This window comes from Calliphora vicina, chromosome 2, assembly GCF_958450345.1.
Source record: "Calliphora vicina chromosome 2, idCalVici1.1, whole genome shotgun sequence".
Lineage (NCBI taxonomy): Eukaryota > Metazoa > Arthropoda > Insecta > Diptera > Calliphoridae > Calliphora > Calliphora vicina.
The window spans coordinates 96,971,305-96,994,141 of record NC_088781.1 but is presented as its reverse complement, the minus strand read 5'-3'; the positions used below and the strand labels follow the sequence as shown (position 1 = coordinate 96,994,141).

Here is a 22,837-nt window from a genome sequence, read left to right as displayed (position 1 = left end):
TGAACAAGATGGGGATCCGAAACATACCTCCAAAATTGTTAAAAATTGGTTGTCAAACCATACCAGTTGATTAAGAGGCCAGCGCAAAACCCGTATCTTAATCCTATAGAAAATGTGTGGGCTCTATTAAATAGAAGATTACCAGTTTATGAAAGAGACCCAAAGAACATGGATGAACTGTGGCGGAGAATACAAGAATAATAGAACAATACGAAATTGATTATGACAAAATGTATTAAAAGTTTAAAAAAGAAGAAAGGATTGTGAACCAAATACTAAAAATAGATTAATATTCCCATATTTTGGGAAACGTGTAAAAGTCTTCGAATATATTTACTTTATGTTTCCTTGAAATAAGTACATGTAGTATAGAATAGTTTAATAAGTTATAATACATTTGACAATTCAAATCAAATGTCCACAAACACTACTCCCTCTATCCTCCCTCCCATAATATATTTTCCTAGTTCCAACACAATGCTTTGCATGAGTAGGCGTCATCCTCTGAGTGCTGGTCCAAGAAAAAAAATCTATGGCCCCTATTATGTGTTGCATTCGACAAACGATATTCGTTGGCTATCAAATATCGACTATCGAATGTAAAATTCATATTATAAGTTGGCATCGCTGTCGAAAATTGTTTCGAATTTTTCAACGAACACAATTTTGCTTTCGACACTGCAAAAAAAAACAAAAATATTGTTAAAAATGTAAGTATTTGTTTTTTATGGACCAAATACCACTTAAGCTGGGTTTCCGCATACACCGTAATCGGCGCCGATAACTGAAACTGAAAAATGTTGGTGTTCGTCACCGTCTCGTTTCTGAATTGTTTTAGTTGGGTGCGTTGCGGCATAAAACATAATCGAAATAATTTTTTTTAATTTTGGATGTAGCAGATTAAATAGAATTTCATTATTTTTGACAAAATCTATTATTTTTTCCTCTTCCAATAAAGAAAATTTATTTTTTTATTCGTTTTGATTTTCTTTAAATTTGAAATAAAAAATAATTCAAATAAATTATTTCCTACAGCACCGAAAACAACCTACTTGAAGTTGTTTTCGTTCCGGCCCCAAATGACAGGTTTTTCGTTACTGATCGGTGCCGTTTCGTTCCCAATTTTCGTTGCCGATTTTCTGTATGGAATTTCGTTTACGGTGCCGATTTCGTTGTATGCGGAAACGTAGCTTTACTGAAATATTTTCGTTAATTTTATGCAGGTCTAAGGTTGTAAGCAACAAATGTGCGCCATAATACCAAAAGACAATTCGTTCGATCAGCTATTTCGACTACAGTCGAAAATCGAATTTAGTTCATAATAGGCACCTATTTTGTAAAAATGAAATATTGTAAACGTTGGTCACAGTTAAAAATCTAATAACATCCCTCTTAAAAAGAACCAATTTTGTACCCTACAATGTTCTGCAAGATTATCCTTACTGTAAAGTAAAGATTGTAAAGTTGTTGCTGGGTTTGACAAACCTTGGCCAAGTCTCGGGTCATTCCGGTAAGTAGAACCGGCTGTCGTAGGAATGAATTCTTGAATATTCTTACTGTTAGTCAGTGTGATGTCGGTTGTACTTACTGGAATGACCCGAGCTACTTGGCCAAGGTCAATCAAACCCAGCAACAATTTTACAATCTTTACTTTACAGTAAGGATACTCTTGTAGAACATTGTAGGGTGTACAAGGACTGTTCCTATTCAGAACGTAGTAGAATCACCTGCAGATAGAATTTTATAACAGCTACGTAGGATCCTTTTCGATGATAATGTTAACGAGTTATTGAGATTCCGCCGAATATAATCTAAGGACAATAATGTTTAACGGTCCCTGGCGATATAACTGAAGCAATAGATTATATATTCACTAGGGAGAAGGGAGAAGGTAATATGGGAGGTGGATACATTCGACCTATATGAATCACTGAGTCTGAATTTTAGAATCGCTTATTAGAGAGAATATTTGCAATGGACCGATCATTACCGTAGATTTCTTCCTGGTTGTAAAACAATGAAATGTATCATCAAAATATCTCAATTAAAACTTCTATGGAATAAAATAAAACATCATGCATCAGATCGAATATATTGGAAGAATCTATTTACGGTCCCATGATCCTGACATGAGTGAAAAGGAACATATACACAAATTGCTACCAGTAGCTGGATCACATATGTATATTTATGTATATAACTCATATATTTTCAACATAAATGCAGTAATTTTTTTCAATTTAGTAATTATTAGTTTCAAAATCAATCACCCCTATCGTGAAAAACATGTGAAATTTATGTTCCCATGAAATATCCATTTCCCTCGAAGGGAAAATTGATATCGTGATATCCCTCTGAACTTTTCATTCACAATAGTTGATTTTGTTCGTAACAGCAGTTTATTGTTTACAAAATTGCATCTAAAAATTTGGGGAATTTTTTCACATGAACAAAGTTCATGAACGAAAAATGGGAAAAGGGAACACATTTCATGTGAAATATTAATTTGCGATAGGGGTGAATATGCCAATTCAATGTCTGCGGGGCAGGTTATTGTTTCCAAAATGTATAATAATAAGCATATTTATACTATACATTTAAAGACATAAAACTTGAATTAGGTCATATTTACATTTTTAGTATTTTTCAAATACATACATATGTATATAAAATTATACCTTCAATTTCTATTTTGTTTACATTTTCTAATGACAACATAGAAAGAAAATCAAACTTAGTAGTTACAAAGAAATAACAAAGTTTGTTGTTATTATGATTGACCAACTTTGTCATTTTCTTATATTTTAGGTCATGACTGTTTTATTTTTTTTTCTATTATTCCATCAATTACTCTACATTTTATATTTACATCATCGTATAGAGTATAATATTTCAGCGTGTTACCAGACAAACATACATATACATACACATACAATATCAAATGATTATCCTTCAAATTACGTATACAAATTTTCCATTTTAAGACGACAATATTATAATGATTACGTCTACGCGACCACCCGTCTATCGTTCTGTCTGGTCTTTTTAATATTTGTAGAAATTTTTCATTTTAAATATACATTTTCTGTTCTACTTCAACGTTCTTAACTTACCCTTTTTAATACTTCTTCTAATGCTTCACAATCACTTGGCGCCAATTTGATTGACTTAAGTGATAGTAGTGGTTGTCGCCTCAATTGTTTGGTAAGATTCACTGCCTTTAGATGGTCCAATATTGATTGCAATGGTTTTGTGTTGTGCTTTTGACATGAAGTTATATATAATTCAGCAATTTCCGAAATACTTTTAATCATGCAAACTGCAAAATAAATATAAAGAATTATAATAATATTATTTTAATCAAAAATTCAAGTTCATCCATATTACGTAAAAACAAAATAGAATGTATAAAAAAACTATTTTAATACCTAGTTATTAAAAAAATAAATATTAATTATCAAATCTTTTCAATTGCATTAAACTATCAATGTTATTTGTACTTAATAGCCGACAAATGTAAACAGAGAATGATGTAAATGATTTAATTTAAAAAAATTTAAAGATGACTATTATTTATTATTTTGCTTATACACGGCTCAATAATGACAATGTCAAACTAAATTTTAACAAGTAACAGAGCTATATTCGGCTGTGCCGAATCTTATATACCCTTCACCAAAGTATACCTTAATTGTATGTTGAATAAAAAATAAAAACAAAAATAAAAAAAAAATAAACTAAACGCACTCAAATACATACAAATTATGCACGCGTGTGTTTGATGTGTAATTCTCATTTCATTCCACATTGTAAATTCTACCCAACAACAACATTCTACAATGTAGAATATTTTGTTAGAGAATAAGATTTACAAAGAAACAAAATAGAATTGGTGAATATACTCAATGTGTATTAAACACGTCTACATACATATATACACAACTAAACTTTTGTTTTCTTTTTATTATGCTATTATATATGAACATGATTTCATGAAACACTAACAAAATACATGGGTTTTTGCTAATATCTCGGCCATTTGTGGACCAATTTTCTCGATTTTTGATGTATCAATCATGTTTGTAAGTTATTTAGGGGATTTGTAAAGTTGATTTCAACACACAGACGGGCATGGCTATATCGACTCCGCTATCTATAACGATCCAGAATATATATACTTTATGGGGTCGCAAATGAAAAATGTAGAAATTACAAACGGAATGACAAACTTATATATACCCTTGGGTTGCAATAATTCTAAACCCAACATGGGTAAAAGAAAAAAAAATGAAACACGATCCTAGTGACCAATAAAAAACAAAAAGAGGATGAATAAACACCAGCTGCACAGGCGAATAATTTCTCAGAGAATTCTTATTCCTCTACAGGTACATCGAGCCGGCAAAAACTCTGAATTCTGATGCTGTTGACAACATGCCTCTGAGTAAGTCGCCTACACCACCTGTTTATGAAGCGCATCCGTTACCTGGCGCATTAAACATACAAGAAGACAGATCTATTCAACCTCAAAACGTTTTAAATTGGAATCCTGGAAATCATCCGGGTCCTTTTTTGTTCTAATACGATCTAAGGATCAACTTTCACTACGACGCAAAAATTGTGAGTTATTTCTTTTTGAAAAATTAAAGAAAATTGACATAGATGACAGAATTTTACTCAAGAATATTGGTGAACGTCTATATCGTGCTTCTTTTCCAGATGCCGAATTAGCAAATAGTTTTGCATTAAATAAGAAACTCGAAGCTGAGGGTTTGGAGGCTTTCATCCCTGACAGGTTCACACAGAAATTTGGCATTATTAGGAATGTCCCTCTTCTTTCTCTGATAGGGAAATAACGACTGAAATAGCGGACCATAACTCTTTGGAGGTGATTTCAGTGTATATATTCCAGCGGAGAAATGAATCTGGTAATTTTGTTCCATCATTGTCTATTAAGATTGGTTTCAACTCCACTGCTCTGCCTAAGACTGTCAAGATGTTTGGTACATTGGTCGGTGTTGACATATATGTACCCCCATTAAGACAGTGTAAGAACTGCGGTTGTCTTGGCCATGTTGCTGCTCGGTGTAGGGGCAAGAAAAGGTGTCTCAATTGTGGTACTGAGCTAATTTGCCCGGACAAATGCGACGGCTTCAAATGCCAATTTTGTATGGTAAATTCAACTTGTCGTAAAAATTGTGGCGCTCCTAAGTGCCTTAGTTGCAACTCTACTCTACATGGCTCATCAGATCATGATAAGTGCCCAAAAGGACATCCAGGAGGTCATGGCACTATCCAACCTGTCGAGGAAGGAAGTTCTGACCAAATACTCTATGAGTGAAAACTATTATGCTATATTGGCTGATCGAGAATATGATATCAATTTTCCTCATCTAGGTTACAAAACCAAACCAGCTATACATGATCACAATCATGAGATCAATCGAAGAATTACTAAAATTAAATATAATAAGGTAGCTGCCTACCTTCCCAACAACAATATTCCTCAAGTTCAACCTACCATAATCCAACCTTCTCAGCCTGCTTATAATAACCCCTTATATTTTACTGTTTCAGAGCTCGAGAAAACCTTGAAAACTCTTGCTGATCAGATCACTTCATTATTTAAGGATAATTATACAACAGAAACTATAAATATCGCTACTAATTTTAAAAATTCACTTCTAGCTGTTGGAAATGCCATTAATAATGAAATCAATAACAAATCAGTATCGAAACAGCCCCAACACCTGCTAGATTCTTCTGTCGAATCCATCAATCAAGTTCACTTTTGCTCAGTATAATTTCATCACTCATTTACATCAAATCTCATCATGTTAATCTGTCAATACAACATTCAAAGTCTAAAATGTAACAAATCCTCATTTGAATTCTTTTTAAACAATTATGAAATCGACATTTGTGCGGTAAGTGAAATTTTTTCTTTCGATGACTCACAATCATATACCAATATTCTAAATTACAATTCTCTAATAAAAACCGGATCTGACAATTATAGTGGTGTTGCCATCTTCCTCAAGAAACACATCAGATATAAAAAGATTAATTTTTCATCTTCTCTTAACATTTTAATTTGTGAAACTACCAATCTCACCCAGAACATCACTCTTGCCTCAACATACTTTCCTCATTCGGTGCGAAATCAAATTCTTCGGGTAGAAATGGTTAAACTTCTAAGTTTTCTGGAATTTCGTCAAAATGTATTTATTTGTGGTGATTTCAATGCTCGCTCACCAGTCTTTGGCGACTCTCTGTCATCTAGTCGCGGTACACTTCTATGCCAACTTTTCGTTCAGTCGGTATTTAGATGTCTTAATGTCTTAAGAAAACTTTCAAAAAATCCATAACTGATCCTGCATGTCCGGGGTCAGTTCTGGATCTTACTTTTACTAATTCAACGTTATCTACATAATGGAATGTTCATCATATTGGAACTCAATAAAATACAACTAACTATTTTCAGTTTCAAAAGTAGAATGAACATTTTTAATTATAAAACGTTATAACAATTATTTAAAATTCAAATGTTACTAAAATTAAATTAACAAAGTATTTTTGTTGATAAGTAAACAATTTTATCTAACACATCAATCGATTATTGGGGGCAGCCATCATTTTCCAGTTATGATTAAGATTGAGTCGATTCGGAGCAAAGGTACAATCTTTATTTCGAAAAGGAAATTATTTACTAGTATACATTATGCTTTCATTCAACCAGATTTTGATAATATCAAGGACAACTTTAGCAATGCTCTAAAGTCATCTTCATATAATTTACTTGGAGACTGACACTCTCCCAAAGGCATGGTGGAATCATTCACTGACCAGACTTCATAGGATTAAAATCGCGGCTCAGAAATGTTTTAACAAATTCAAGTCTATGGAAAACTCTCTTCTTCTTATTGATGCCATTAAAAATTTTAAAATCTCCATCAGAAAGGCTAAAAATGATTCTTTTAACGGAAAAATAAATGATTTGAATGCAAATCCAAACCTTAAACTTCTTTTTCGCTTTGTTAATAACTGCAAAAATACTGGACAAGAAAACCTACACAATAAGTGGAACAGAGACAATAATATGCTCTACTTAAACCATCTCAAGAACCAAGTAATTAGAGATGTCACTCTGTCTCTTCTCAAATGGATAGTTCTCCGATTGTTGAACCCTTCTCTATTGATGAATTGACCCTGGTACTTAAGGCAAAATCTAAACCGTCAGCTGCTGGTTTTGACATGGTTACATATGAAATGGTAAATGGCTACAACCTCATTCTATTGAAAACATACTAATGGCTATAAATGATAATTGGAAATCACAAACTTTTAGAGATGCATGGAGGAGGATTAAAATCATTCTAATTCCTAAAAGGAATAAGGATCTGGAGTCTTATACCAATTTCAAACCTATTGCCCTCATTTCTGTTTTTGTCAAAATTATAAATCTTATGGTAAAAACCAGACTTACAAATTTTCTGGATGATTTTAAAATTCTTCCTGCTTACAGGAAACACTTATCTGCTAGTTCATGTATCAATGAAATTATACACTTTATTGGATGTGCTAAGGAAAGAAACGAAAAGGTTGTCTTGGTTTCGCTCGACATTTCGAAAGCCTATAATTGCGTTAACCTATCTAACGGATTACCACAGGGTAGCTGCCTCAGCCCTACTCTTTTTAATATATGTATATTCAATGCATCTTCATAACCTACAGGACTCTCAGACCCAAATCTTTCAATTTGCTGATGACTTTATAATCATATCTTCTAACTCATGCTTTAGCACTGCGGTACACAACCTTCAACGGAAATTGGAAAAATTCAAGGAAAATGCTCATCTGCTTAATCTTACCTTTAATTTGGAGAAAACAAAAGTTATGTATCTGGCTAAAGGATCTCGTAAGGAGGTAAAAATTTCCATAGATAACAACTTTATTTAAAAACATTACGATGATATAGTAATTAAATCAAGGTCTGCTATAAATGTCATTAAAATGCTCACTCCTATCAAAGCTGGTATAAACCCTAAGATAGCACTAAATCTTTCCAAGAGTTTAGTTTTCTCTAAGGCTGAATATGCTCGTACTACGACATCTAACTCACCTACCTATATTAATAAAAAATTAACGTCTTTCCAAAATAACTTATTAAGAAGATCACTTGGACTCACTCCCTCCACACCTGTGCATACTATCTACGCTTTATCGATTCAATTACCACCAGATAAAAGGGCTCTGTACCTCACAGCCAAGGAACTCATCAAGATGAAAATCTACAGGAGGAATACTTATGATAAGATCATCAATAATCACACCATGAAATCCATCCTGTCTATGACTTATCACAAATTTAATGAGATATTTGACAGTATTGGCACTTTAGAAAATTGTCCCCGGCCTATTTAACTTGAGGTGAAGATTGAGATCTCCCGCTTTGGTAAGGGATCGGCAAATTTGGAGCAATTCCGGCCTTTTTATCGTGAGGTTTTGAATTCATATGGTGGTGAGGGCTACGCCATCTATGCCACTGATGCTTCGATAACTCACACTACTACAGGTATGGCCGTCTACAACGTTTCATCAAAGAATTCCGCACTCTTCCGTTTTGAGTCAAAAGTTTCCTCTCTAACAGGAGAATTATATGCAATTTTGAAAGCAACTGAATTAATTATTGATGAAGGCATATCAAAGGCCTTAATTTTCACTGATAGCAAAAATGCTTGTTTTCTCTTAAATAAACAAATCGATGACAACTTTTTAATTTCAAAATTTTTTTATTAATTCAAAACTCACAAATTGAGTCCATTATCTTCAGTTGGTGCCCATCCCACATTGGTTTAGATTTCAACGAAAAGGCTGATAGCCTTGCAAAACTTGCTATTACGGATGGTTTGACAATCGCCTATCATATAACCCCAAAGGATGCTTGCAGACGGATTTATAACACTCTATGGTCAAATTGGTCCACTGAATATTCTCAAATATCTTAATCAAAGGGGAATTGGTTTTTCCAAATTTTTCCGGAATTACCAAGGAAATTTTGGTTTGAGTCTTCAAAACTGGAAAGCAAATATATAAAAATCATAAATCGCCTGTTTACTGGCCATACCTATGGTAAAACCTAGTTGAAACTAATTCATACTGAACAAACGGATACCTGTGACTCCTGCCAAGTACGCCAAACAGATAATCATGTAATTTTCGACTGCAGCAAGTATACAAACCTTAGATCAAATTTCGTCTTTTTTGATAAGTATAATAACCTGCTAGATATCCTCAAAGATATAGATATCCTCCAAATGCTTGTGGACTTCCTCAAAGATGCAGATATTCAGCTCTAATGGATAAATTCAAATATAAAATTTTGTTGTATCGCTCTTTTTGTTTTTTGTCATACGTGACCTTGCCACATCTCAAAACATCACCAAATGTGACGTTTAATTTTATGTATACACTTTAAAGACAGCAACACATTGTGAAGAATGAAATAAAATAAGTTAGCACTGGCATATAAACATATGTTTAGCCATTAAACACAGTAAAAAAAAAAACAAGCAAGTCCCATTAGATCAGGATTGCATTTGTATGTAAACAAAGCAAAAAATTATTAACAGCTGTTATCATCTAACTTCATAGGAATCGTATAAAAGCAAAATGCAACAGTCAAACAACTTTCGTCACATTTTTTTTTGGCATACGGATGAATTTCCATTTTTTTCCTATGTAAAGTCGTATCGTCTAAAGGCACCTTAATAATTTTCTTATATGTATGTACTTAATAAATGTAATCTTCTGTAATTTTATATTAAATTCCCTCCCTATAAATCTCAATTTTTTCTTAAATATTTTGTATAATAAATAAATATTTCATAATTTTTAAATAACAATAAATTTTAAACATAATTTGTCTCAATATTTGATGACATTATCGATCAACAGTAATCAGCAAATATAAATATTGTTTCTTTAATTTGATTTAAAATAAATAAAAAACTAAGAAAACAAATCATTAAATATTTTGACAAGTAACCGCAACGATTATTATATAAAAAAAATTAAAACAAATCAACAAGAACTATAAACAGCCATGTGCTGTGTACCGTGCTGTATACATTTCATTGTATAGCACCTGGAATTACCTTAAAAAAAAAAACAAAATACAAATAAAAAAAGTCGACAGCAAAAAATTTAAAAACAAATAAATTTTAAAATAAACAAATAACAACTCAAGATAAAAACTGTTGAATACAAACTTTTGTATTTATATTTTGTTTCTATATTCTATATGTCCAAAATTACTGTGGGTCTACTTAAATTTAAATGGTAAATATGTAGGTATGTATGTATTTTTGTTTGTTAAAGTATTTATTTATTTGTTCTCGTATCAATTGAAAAAACGATTTTTTGTCATATTTTTTTTTTTAATATCAGACATTATGATCGCATTTTTATTTTATATTTTTTTCTAATTCACGTGGTCTCACAATACATATACGCTGTTTAATATCATTTTGCAACATAAAACAATTTTTACGACTTATTTATTTATCTAAATTATTATTGTCACGTCTTTAATCATAACCAAACGTTAACAGCTTGTGTCTTCTAACTAGCACTCGCCAAAAATAGACATTTGTCTAAGATGGATCTAATTTAATTATTTAGTATCTGAAAAAAATTAATCTTATCGAATTTTATTTTTTAGTATCTAAAATATTTCTGCATAGATTTTAATTTTTGATCAATACCCAATCGAATTTTGTAAATATGAAATTTTTCTTTTCATTACTGATTTTTCGAAGAAGTGAAATGTTTGAATTTTATGCCTTTTTTATGTTTTAGAGATTAATAAATCTAGTACAAAATTATTTTAAAGTAATAAGGTTATTCATTTCAAAAAAAGGGAAAACTACATTCTGATTTTTTTACACTTTTACACAACAAAAACATGAACAAAATTCCACAAAAAAAAAACAACTTTTTTAATTTTTTTTTCTTGTGTTTGTTTTTTAAAATGTAACAAAATTTTTTTTACAATTGTCAGTGTCTTTTTAAAAAAAAAACCGTTTTACACTTGATCGTATTTTATTCAACATACGTTATTCGAATCAAACCTAAAAAAAAGTCATAATAGCTTACAATAGAACCAGTCACGTCTATTAAACCATTGATTTTCAAATTTTTATTTCAATATTTTTTGAAAATTTAAAAATTTTGGGAAATTGATTTTTTCTAGAAGATTTCAACCCAAATATTACAAAAATATGATAAAATCAATTTGTAAAAAAAATTCGAAAAAGTACCTTTTGTTCTGCGGCTCCTCATATAGAATTGCCCATCCAACTAGCATTGGAAGACTGCAACCAAGGAATATAAAAATCTTGTGCAAAGTCTAATTTGCCAAGTATTTGCGAATAATTATGCTGTTTCAATCCACAAAAACTGTAAATTTTATTTTTGCAAAGCAAATTTTGATAAGTTTGTCAAAAATTTGCAAGGTAAACGATCGCTTTACTAATTCATATTGTTATAACTAGTGAAGCTTTCAAAATGTTAAGATGTGAGTTTTTGTTCGATAATAGTGGAGGCGTGGTTATAACAAGAAATTATATAGACCGAATTAATTTTTCGGGACTAAAAAATTTAATTTTAAAGAGAGCTTTCGTTTAAATCAAATCCAAGTTGATTTAATTTTAAATAAAATTAGAGCACAATACACCGCGCAATAATGCTTGTTCGGCTGAAAAACTGTGTTTGCATTGGCTCGGAAATGGGTCCATGTTTTTTGGGCCGACGACAGTTGCAAGGATTGGGTTTTTTTTCAAAACTTACTCCCAAGTCACTTTGCCAAAAAATGCAATTTGATTGGCTCGGAAATGGGTCCATGTTTTTTGGGCCGACGACAGTTGCAAGGATTGGGTTTTTTTTCAAAACTTCCTCCCAAGTCATTTTGCCAAAAAATGCAATTTGATAAGTGCCAACTGAAAAGTTGACAAGTCGTTTTGTGGAATAGGTCCCTGTTTTCTATGTGCATCAACATCAATTGTTAAAATATATTCAAAAATATACATTAATTACAAGTTTTGAGTAATAAAACTTAAAAAATATAAACAAATTTAAGGATTGCTAACCTGGATGAGATATTATATTCATGCAAATGTTGCCCGCTATTGAAAATGACCTGTCGAATTTTGATGAACTCCAATGTGTTTTGGCATCTAAGTTCTTCGTTATGAAATCTTATGATCGATCCACCATCGCCCCTAGGTCACAGGCCCCTTAAGAAAGTCAGTTTATCGTTCATAATTGACTTAAAAACATTAGTACCGAGATGAAATTCGTCATGAATTAGTTTTATATGAATCTTTTTACCCAATTTTATGAAGATCGATCCATAATTTAACCTAGTTCTCATATACAAAATCACTTGTAGGTATATTCACTATAATCAACAATTCAGATTTTATGAATACTTGTTCCGGACATATGTACCTCTTGAATAGGTAATTCATTGTTATCAGGCCTGTCACAGAATTCCATTCCGATCGAAAGTGGAATTAATTCTGTATTTTGCTTCTTCAGAAAAAAGTAAAACGAAAATTACTTTCGGAGTGAAACCACTTTCAGGTTTCAAAGTGGAATTGATATTTCTTTGTACCAAAAACTTTACTTTTGTTTTAATATAAAAAACATTGTCAAATTTCTGTAATACAATTGGAAAATTCTGAAATACAGTTCGACATTTCTGAAATGCAATTAGAAAATTCTGAAATTTAATTAGACATTTCGAAATGCAATTAGAAAATTCAGAAATTTAATTAGACATTTCGGAAATTCAATTAGATATTTCTGAAATACAATTGAAAATGGTGTAGAACTTAAAAAATATATGGATATAATAGAATTCAATTAGCAACAAATTTGGCCATCGCATAGAATCTGAATATTGTAACTTTCAAAAGAAAACGTATAAAGAAATTCCCGAAAATTCCCGACAAAAATTTCCCAAAATTGGAAATTTTCCCGGGAAATTTTTCCCGCGTAGGAACCCTAACTATAATACATTTTTTATAGATTTGAATTTATGAATCCTAAAATCCTCTTTTATAAACAGGTAAATTGTTATGTGTTAAAACTGATGTTATTGATAAAGAGATATAAGAAAATGTGTAATTTGAGCAAAAATATAAAAAGGAGAAATTTCCAAAATAGAGATTTAAAATTTTATTGCGTGGGTAACAGTTTCTGTACATTGTCTTCATCAGACAAAAATAGAAAAAAGGAGAAATTTTCAAAAAAAAACGCCAAAAAAAAATAATGGCACAAACTTTTTCCTTGTTCCTGAATATAATAAAGATTTAAAATTTTATTTTTAAAGAAAAATTAGTTTCACCTTTAAACCCGTATTTTTTTAGTAAAAATGTGTGAAATTTTGTTTCTAAAAATAGTCAAATTTTTAATTGCATAAAAATTATACTAACATTTATTTTTTCTATTATTCATAAGAAACCTAACAATTATTAAAATTATTAAAATTTAAAAAAATGATTACAATAGCTCCTGTCAATAACTAAAAGTTGTTACTAGTTAGTAACATTGTTACTGGAAAAGCGTTCATTAACTCAAAAAAATCAAGAGCGTATAAATTTTAGAGAGTGTTCTCTCGTTGCAAACTATTACAAGTTATATTTTGAACTCGTAATAGTTAGCAGCATAGAGAAACATAGAGCGGAAACTAGAAAAAAAACTCAAACAAAAAAATTACTCAAAATAATCACACATACGAGTGTTGTTTTTGTTTTCACATAGTTTTTTCTACTAATACATTCTCACCACTTAGGTTTTTGACAACTGAGTTAGGTCTTTGACAGGAGAGTTTCCCCTCTATGTCTATTCTCTATGGTTAGCAGCTTATATTTCATATGTTTTGTGTTATTGTTTATTTATTTACAATTTTATTTTTGTGGTGAAAAATTGTCAAAAAAAAGAATTTTCAATAAAATTGAAGAAAATATGAGTATTTATTAGGGTATTCAATTAATCGGGTTTCTGGTTTAATCGGTTAATCGAGCAAATAATTAATCGGGGTATAGATTTAATCGGTTAATAATCGGTTAATTTTAAATTATTCGATTAACCGAATAATTTCTATTTAGATTTAAAACTGATAATAAAATTATGGATTTTGTGTTCTTATTTAAGTATTTTATTAATAAAATGAACAAAAACATAGAAAACAAGTAAAAGAGCTATACTCGGCTGTGCCGAATCTTATTAATTTAAAAAAAAATTAAAAAAACGACTTTGGAAAAAAAATTTTGTTTACCTAAAAATATTTAAAATTTGTATTTTGAAGTAAAATTTGGTGTAGTGTATATAAGTCGTTTTTTTAATTTTTTCTAAAATTTTAGAAAAAAAATTTTGTTTTTAAATTTTTTGGTGAAAAAAATTCGGGTTAAAAAATATTTTTTACCGATTTTGACCCATTGTAGGTCCAACTTACTATGATCTTATATCCGTCGTTGCAAAGGTCTTTGGGATATCTATCATTAGATATCCATATTGTCTATATTAATGACTTAGTAATCCAGATATATGTAAAAATCGAGGTTGTCCTAATTTTTTCCTCATATCTCAGCCATTTGAGGACCGATTTTGCTGATTTTAAATAGGAAACTTCTTGAAAGCATGTCTGACAGAATTATTGAAGATTTGGATCCCGAAGATATCTGGGGTCTTCAGCAAATTGATTTCACCATTGGAGTCCTTTTTGAATTTTTTTAGATTTTTAATACTTTTACTAATTTCGATAAGTTCTGGTAAAAGACTCGTTTCAGTAGTGTTTCCAGTTTCGTCTATTATCATGTTCTCATCCGTCAAATACATGCAAATTAAATATGTCAGTTGTTAACTCACTAAACATGTTTCTTGGATGTTCGAAAAAATATGAAATTTTACTTTGACATTTGCATTTAAATTAAAACGGAAAAATAAATCAAAAAAAAAAATATGTTAAACTGCAAAAATGAGAAATTTCGGTTAATCGGTTAACCGACACAAATTAATCGGTTTATTTGTTATTTGAAAATCGGCATTTTTGAATTATTCGAACAGTTAACCGACAAAAATTAATCGGTTAACCGATTAACGGTTAATCGTTTGAATACCCTAGTATTTATACATGTTAAAAGGAATAAAATAAGAAAATTGTGTGTATAAAACAATTGTTACTGGAAAAGCGTTTATTAAATTTTTACTATTTTTGAGAATTTAAGAGAGTAATTTTGTAAATTTTGATTTTATTCTCTCGTTGCAAGTATTTACTGGGAAAGTACCTAATACCTTAAAAGGAAATTTGTTTATGAGCTGTCAAATCCAAAAAATGTTCAATCATTGAACAAAGTTTTCCAGTCCAGAGGTGATAAACTTTAACACCGTGGTCAGAAATTTCATTTTCTTAAATCCTATGTCCCCCTTTACGATTCTTTCATACATCATTTTGAAATTGGACCAGTAGTTTAGAAGATTCAGATTTATTATCACTTTTTCAGTGGATCCTACTGCGCGGTGTTCACTAAGGATTTCTTTCAATTTCACTACACTATAAGTGTTTCATAATAGAATATCTATCAGTTAAAGACTAATATTTTTTCATTCATTTCGTTTTTTCGCTATTAATGCCGATTTAAAAATCGCCTACAAAAAAGTCATACATGACCTCACATTTATTTATTAGAATATCTCTGACAAAAAAAATATAATAAAACAGCATTTCTAGACGAACACGAAGTGCTACTTTCGCTAAGGACACTTAATAATAAAGGACACTTGAGAACATAATCAAAGTGTCAAACTGATATCTGAACAAATTTGCAAATAACAACTTTTTCAATTAAATTAAATTTATTCTTAAAACAATAGAAAAATTCAAGAGTACAATAAATATTCCAGGTTTTTATTTTAAACAAACAAACAAGCAAGTAATTATGGTAGCGGTCATAAAATACAAATTTCAATAATTAAATAAATTTTGCGATTGTATTTATAAACAGTTTAATAGTTTTAGCACGCATGTTTGTATGTATTTATGTATATACAGACATATACAAATTGTATATCAGTATGTCTCACAATCTTTATACATCTATTTTGCTATCATTCTATATATCAAGTAACTATTAAGTTTTAATTTTAATTCACAACTTATTTGTTTTGACTTTAAACAAACAAATGACGTAAAAGACGAGAAGTTGTTTTTTTTTTGTTTGTTTTTATTTCATGTTTTTTGTTATTATTTATTTCTATTTGATTGTTGTTGTTGTTTTTTGGTTGTTTGTTGCTGTTTGTTTTCTTTTAATAGTAAAAAAAATTGATAGAGAAAAATTATAGTGTTAAATAACGTAGAGTGATAACGAGAGGCACCAACAAAATATCAATATGTCATTTAAATAGGCATCTATGGTTTATAGATTACCCTAACGGGTAACGTGTAAGACTTAGATTTATAGATGGTGAGTCACGATTGTCTACTTTCCAATAAATTCGTACTAAAACCTATAATTCGAACTAACTTTGGAACTAAATTCCAAAAATATAAATTTAAGTTTTGTTTTCAAAATTTAAAAAATTCTGCATATAAAAATATAAATTCGCAGTGAAAATGAATTAGCACTGCAGTACGCTTTACGAAAATGGTTTACGAAATGGTTTTTTTTTAAGTGACTACAAAAAGCAATACAGCACCATAATTACAATTTGAAAATATACAACTATCTAAAAGAGGCGGAGAAAGGGATCACAAAAAAAACGTAATTGTTCCAATTTTATTTCAATATCATTTAATTTAATAATTTATCAATTGTTATATATTTAAGAGTACTTTTCCATTCAAAACAATATGATGATGAATGAGTCTTTAAGAAAAAGGTTTCCATTTTATTGTCAATCATACTATATTAACTTGAAGTATCCAACACAAGTAATGTAGGGTAAAGTAAACAAAAACAAACATGTATTAATGTGTTTACTATATACATACATACATAGATATGTATATAAGTATACACTGCTCGAAATAAGTATAATGTATAAACAAAACAAGCTATTTAACTTACCATTATTAAGAAATAGAATATTTATAAAATAATAACGGTAACGGTATTTACGCTTATATCGGTCTTTCCAACGACCCGAGTCTCACTCGGGCAACAATTTTGAACTCAGCTACAGCTGTATCAACCGGAAGTTTTTCACAGGAAAGGCTATTACAATTGATATCGGTAAAGAAGGATCCCACTACACATGTAAGCGTATTTTTTGTAGATCTTCTCAAGGACTATTTATATTTTAAGTTTCAGCTCATTCAGCTCATAAATGGATTTTTGACGATTTTTTAAAAAAATTGGGACCCGAGGTGACAAACTTTGAGGGGCCCTGCACTGGATCCCATTATAGCTAGATAGCTGAACAAATGCAGATCAACTCAGCTCCAACCAAGTGAAATTTCGTAATAATATATCCAATAGTTCCCGAGATACCGAATTATTTCCAAAAAAAAAAGTTTCTAAACCACTGTGCGGTGCTTTGTTCAATAGACAAAAATGAAAAAACATAAACATGTCACCGATGTTAAATAAATTTATTTTATAAAAGAGAAATAAACAACACATTCTTGTAATAAATATCTCTTTTAGTCATCATATTTTCAAGATAAATGTTATTGAGAAAAATATGTATATATTTTTTAAGATTAGCTAAAATAATTGTAAAAAAACTAAACTAGTCGGTCAAGCCCGACCATATAATTACAAACAGCTTTCTTTTAAAATTGTTGGTGCTTATATAAAACTTATTTGCATATATATAACTCATTTGTGCTGAATTTGGTTTGGATATCTACATATATAATTAAGATATTTTTGAGAACTTAACTATTTTCAGATAGGACTGTTGTATGGAGGCTAGGAGAAATAATGAACCGATTCTAACCAAATTCAATAGGCTTCGTCCTTGGGACAATATAAAAGTATGTGCGATCTGTAATTCGATTACAAGGTTTACATGGACTGACGGACATCGCTTAATCGACTCAGCACAAACCCAATATACCATCCCCATTATGGTGGTGTAGAGTATAAACATTAGTTGTCCTTTCTGATGGAAACTATTAAATTTTAGTTTTTCAATAAATGTCTAAATTTTCATTTCATGGTTTTTTTATAAAATAGGAATATTTTTTATTTCTGAAAACTATGAAACATTGCAAGTTTTAACAAAACAAAATTAAGCTATTTAATATAATTTTATTATTTGTTTTAGCTTTTGAAGTTCAATATTTTTTTTTACCGAAAACCATCGATCGTTTATAGTGGTTGATTGATTTAGTTTTTTTCTTTCTTTTTTTAAAAGCCACATTCTTTATTTATTATAATAAGAAATCATTATTTGTCCGTTTTGGACAGAACTTAAAAAAATGTTTTTTCTGTCACCTACAAATAGTAAAATTTAACTCAATTGTTTTATATAAACTTTAAAACCTCAGGTTGAGAATGTATTGTGCATTTGTGCTGATACATATTTGTAAAGTAATTATCAAAATTTTCAGCCTATGAATATTGAAAAATATCCGTACGTCTGTCCTTCCAAAAGCCCACGAAACTTAAAGTTGAATTTTTCAAAAATAATTGAAACATTTATAATATACTCAGAATGAAGCCTTTTAAATTGAACAATCTAAGTACAATTTTATTTCGCATAACTTTCATACAAATTTTCTGTCAGATAATAGGACCACCTATATGCTATTTGTATGAGAAAATAATAATACAAAATAGGATTGTCATTCGAATGCAAATTATTCAAATAATCGCGGAAAAAAATATTTCTTATTCGATGAATAAATTTTTCAATTTAGAATTAAAAATTATTCGACCAATCATTTTCGAATAAATTTATTTTTTCCAGTTAAAATTTAAAAAGTGTAATCTATTAAAATCTTGAAAAGAGAGGATTTTGGGCTTTCGGCATCATTGAACTTCTTCGAAAACGATGTTGGTGGATCCATCAGTCAACGAGAATTTTAAAAATTGATCGATCACTCGAATAATAAAAAAAATTCCAGCTTATATTCGATCAAAATAAAACTCGAATAATTGTCAACCCTACATACAATTACGACATCAAATTTCACAGATAACTTTCAATATATAAGAAAAATAAAAACAAATCACGCAAACTAGCAAACCATAACCTTTTCACACGATTTAGTAAAATTTTTACTCTTTCCCAAATGATTATTATTTAATAAGAATTATATAAAATGTTCAATTAATATTAACTTTACAATCAACTTGTACCATTTTTTTAAATCTTCAATACTAAATTACTCACTGTAAATCTTACAGCCTAACTACAAAAGCCGAAAAGTCGATTTAAAATACATAAAAATCCATTTAAAAAATATTTAAAATCTTGCTTTACTCGTATTATTTTAAAATAAGCATTTTGTTTTGAAAATTGATGTAATTTTTTTTTTTATTTCTTTTAATATTTATTATGGTGCAAAAAAAAAACAAAAGTTCTATTTTAAAATATTGTCTAATTTAACAAAAATCTTTTTAGCTATTACAAAAATAAATGTGTACCATATACTTATTTCGAGGAGTGTATACTATACATATGTATGTACCTACTTGTAGCATATAACGAAAAGAAGAAAAAAGTATTCTGCACGTTGTTCGAATTTATATTCAAACTCGTATGTACATACTTGTTATTCCCATCAACAAAAATATGGGTGTATATTGATTTTGTCATTCCTTTGGTAACAAAACGTATATACATATATACTGGATCTTTATAAAATTCTAAGACGATCTAGATATGTCCATCCATCTGACTCTCAGTTGAAGGCACGATAGGGCATATATAGAAAGAATTAGGGTGATGAATTTGTCTCCAAATATTCTTCGTTGATCAGTAATATTTGGTATTGAAAATGGCATAATTGGTTGAGTAGAACAAGAGTTATGAACGTTGAACCAGTTTTGAAAAAAGTTGATATTTTTCAAAACTTTTTTTTTCAATTTTCTTTAAATATAATGCAGATAGAATCGATAAAAGATGTGATGTGTTTACATGCATCGATTTGTTGTATCGATTTCATTTTATTGGGGAAACATCAGGATTCTCTACAGGAAGACGCAATAATTGAATTTATGAGGAGTGATTTATTATTATTATTATATATGTTATTATTTCCTTCAAAAAGAATTACAGAAATTGCCATTTTATTAAAATTTTGTGCACAATCAAATTAAATAGGCATGTATGTATTTAAATACATTTTCAATGTTGTATTTATGATTTCTTCAGAGTTTCATTTATGGTAATAAATTTGAAATTGAAACAAAAATGTAATATTAAATCAATCGAAATTCATCAAACTCTTGTCGATTTAAAAAAAAATAAAAAAATTTGTACAAAATGTACAGAAATCAGTATGAATATTATATTGGTGGTGGGTATATAAGATTCGGCACAGCCGAATATAATACTCTTACTTGTTTTTTTGTTTTTTATACTTTTGAGAATTATTTGTGTTTTTGGTTTTTGTTTTTATTTTTATTTTTTGTAAGAGTGTTTATGTTTTTTTTTACACATTTTTGTCATTGAAATTACTGTCGATGACATCACATTTTTATTTGATATGGCCAAAATAAAGCAAATTGAAAAATACTATAAATTCACAACGATGAAACGAAAAAAACTAGAAGTTAACAAAACAAGCTGAAAAATATGTATATATCGTTCATTTGCGCCAAGAAGGTCATAACCCAAAATTTGTGTTTTTTAGAACTAAGTACATACTTAGTTATATTATTAGTATAATGTTCGTTATTTTCGTTGTGATTTCGGAGATATAACGTCAACATAAAAACTGAAGTTTTTACACATACATATTTTATGGGTAAAAATTTAGATTAAAATATTTTACAATACACTATCTCCATTATGCATATAAATTAGGCATGTGAAACGGGACTATATGTATTTTTCAATCCCGGAATTCGCTATTTTGAAAATGTAAATCCCGGAATTCCGAAGAATTCCAGATTAAAATTTATTGTATTATAAGTATTGCGAATTTTAGTTTTCAACATATTTTGGGTCTTCAAAAAGATCACCAAATATAATAATCATGGAATTACCAGGAATATATAAAAAAAAATCCCACGATTTCTTTTTCATAAATACCGGAATTCGGGATTGACATTCCTAATATAAATACATTAGATGAATAAAAGTAATTTTAACAAGAAAATAATTACATATTTAAATTTATTATCCTTTGTGTCAATTGTTGTCAAATGAACGCGTACATTACAGAGAAAGTATCCTACAAAGAATAAACGTACGTACATATAACAAAGCGAATGTAATTTTCACGATTTTTTAAACACTTGTACAATAAAATGCATTATAAATGAATTTCTGAACTGATGTGTTTTTCAATCCCGATAGAACTTTAAATGGTAAAAAATAACACAAAAAAGTAAATTTTCTTTTCTTGACGTCCAATTTTGATCCACTTTTGAAGAATTAAGATGATGGTGTAAGACGCACTAAACGGTGCAGCTTTCTGAATGTAATGGAGTTTGTAGGGTCTGTTGTGGTTTGGTCTCACTCTATATGCGGCAACTTTGTTAATTAACAAACCCATTAAGCCAAAACTGAGCCTCATCGCTGAACACAATTTAACGATAAAACAGTCGTCAATAAGTTGCGCGACATTTCCTACGATTAGTCAACCAGGATCGAAGAATAAAATGTTGATAATCATCGTGTTCTATTGAAGATATTTCGATATAATTTGGTACATATATTTTTTTGGACCCAAGGACGAAGCCTATTGAAACTGGCTGAAATCGGTCCATTATTTCACCTAGCCCCCATACAAATGTCCTCCCGAAATTGGACTTTATCGGTCATATATATTTAATTTATGTAGGTATCTACACAAATATTGTTCCAAATAAGTTTAATATATACCGAATTCATGTCACCAAATCTTATTATGATCGGTCCATAATTAGTCATTGCTCCCATATAAGACCCGCTTCCGTAAATCTCTTTAACGTTCATAAATCTCATAAAAATTTTGGTATACACATAGAATTCAACATAAATAACATTCATATAGACATAAACTACAACCTAATTTCATGGTGATCGGTCAATAATTGGTCATAGCTCCCACATAAGGCCCACTTCGAAAATTACTCACGAATATAAATTATTGAATTTTTAAAAGAAAAATGTTAGGTATTATATGGTCGGGCTTGACCATATAATTAGATCCAGTCAACTCTATTGTTTAATTTGTAACTCTCTAGACTACCTATGCCTCCACATGGCGTGGAAGTGATATCGTGCGAGGACGATTGTACAATTTTGGAGACCGCCCACAATACTCAGATATCTCAAGGATAACCATGATTTCTGCAATTATCACCAGCAAAATCATTAGCTACACTTTTTACCAACTGGACGAAGTAAGGCTGGAACTGAAGGCGTTGAAGTCGATGGCGCAAAAATTCCGACAGAAAATCAACCTAAAATTTTGGGTGTAACGTTCGTCAATCTCTTCACAGCACTTGGGGTATAAACAAAGAAACCTTGTTGGATACATATAAAACGATTTGCCAAAATGGAGCAAAATTTTAATTAGAATATTCAATCAATATTGAAAAAGAAAACCCTAACCATTTAAAATCAAATGCTGAAAGTCGTTTTAATCGGGAATTAGCTTTATTTGAAG

General features: G+C 29.8%; 1 protein-coding gene across 2 annotated transcripts in view; it reads right to left on the bottom strand.

Annotated features, from left to right (window-relative positions):
• Positions 1 to 22,837, bottom strand: part of LOC135952148 (serine-rich adhesin for platelets) — an 81,055-nt gene that overhangs the window by 15,627 nt on the left and 42,591 nt on the right. For both annotated transcript variants that reach the window (XM_065501954.1, XM_065501953.1), the window contains exon 3: positions 3,114 to 3,319. In XM_065501954.1, the coding sequence (XP_065358026.1) occupies positions 3,114 to 3,319 (206 nt within the window). The remainder of the gene's footprint in view (positions 1 to 3,113; positions 3,320 to 22,837) is intronic.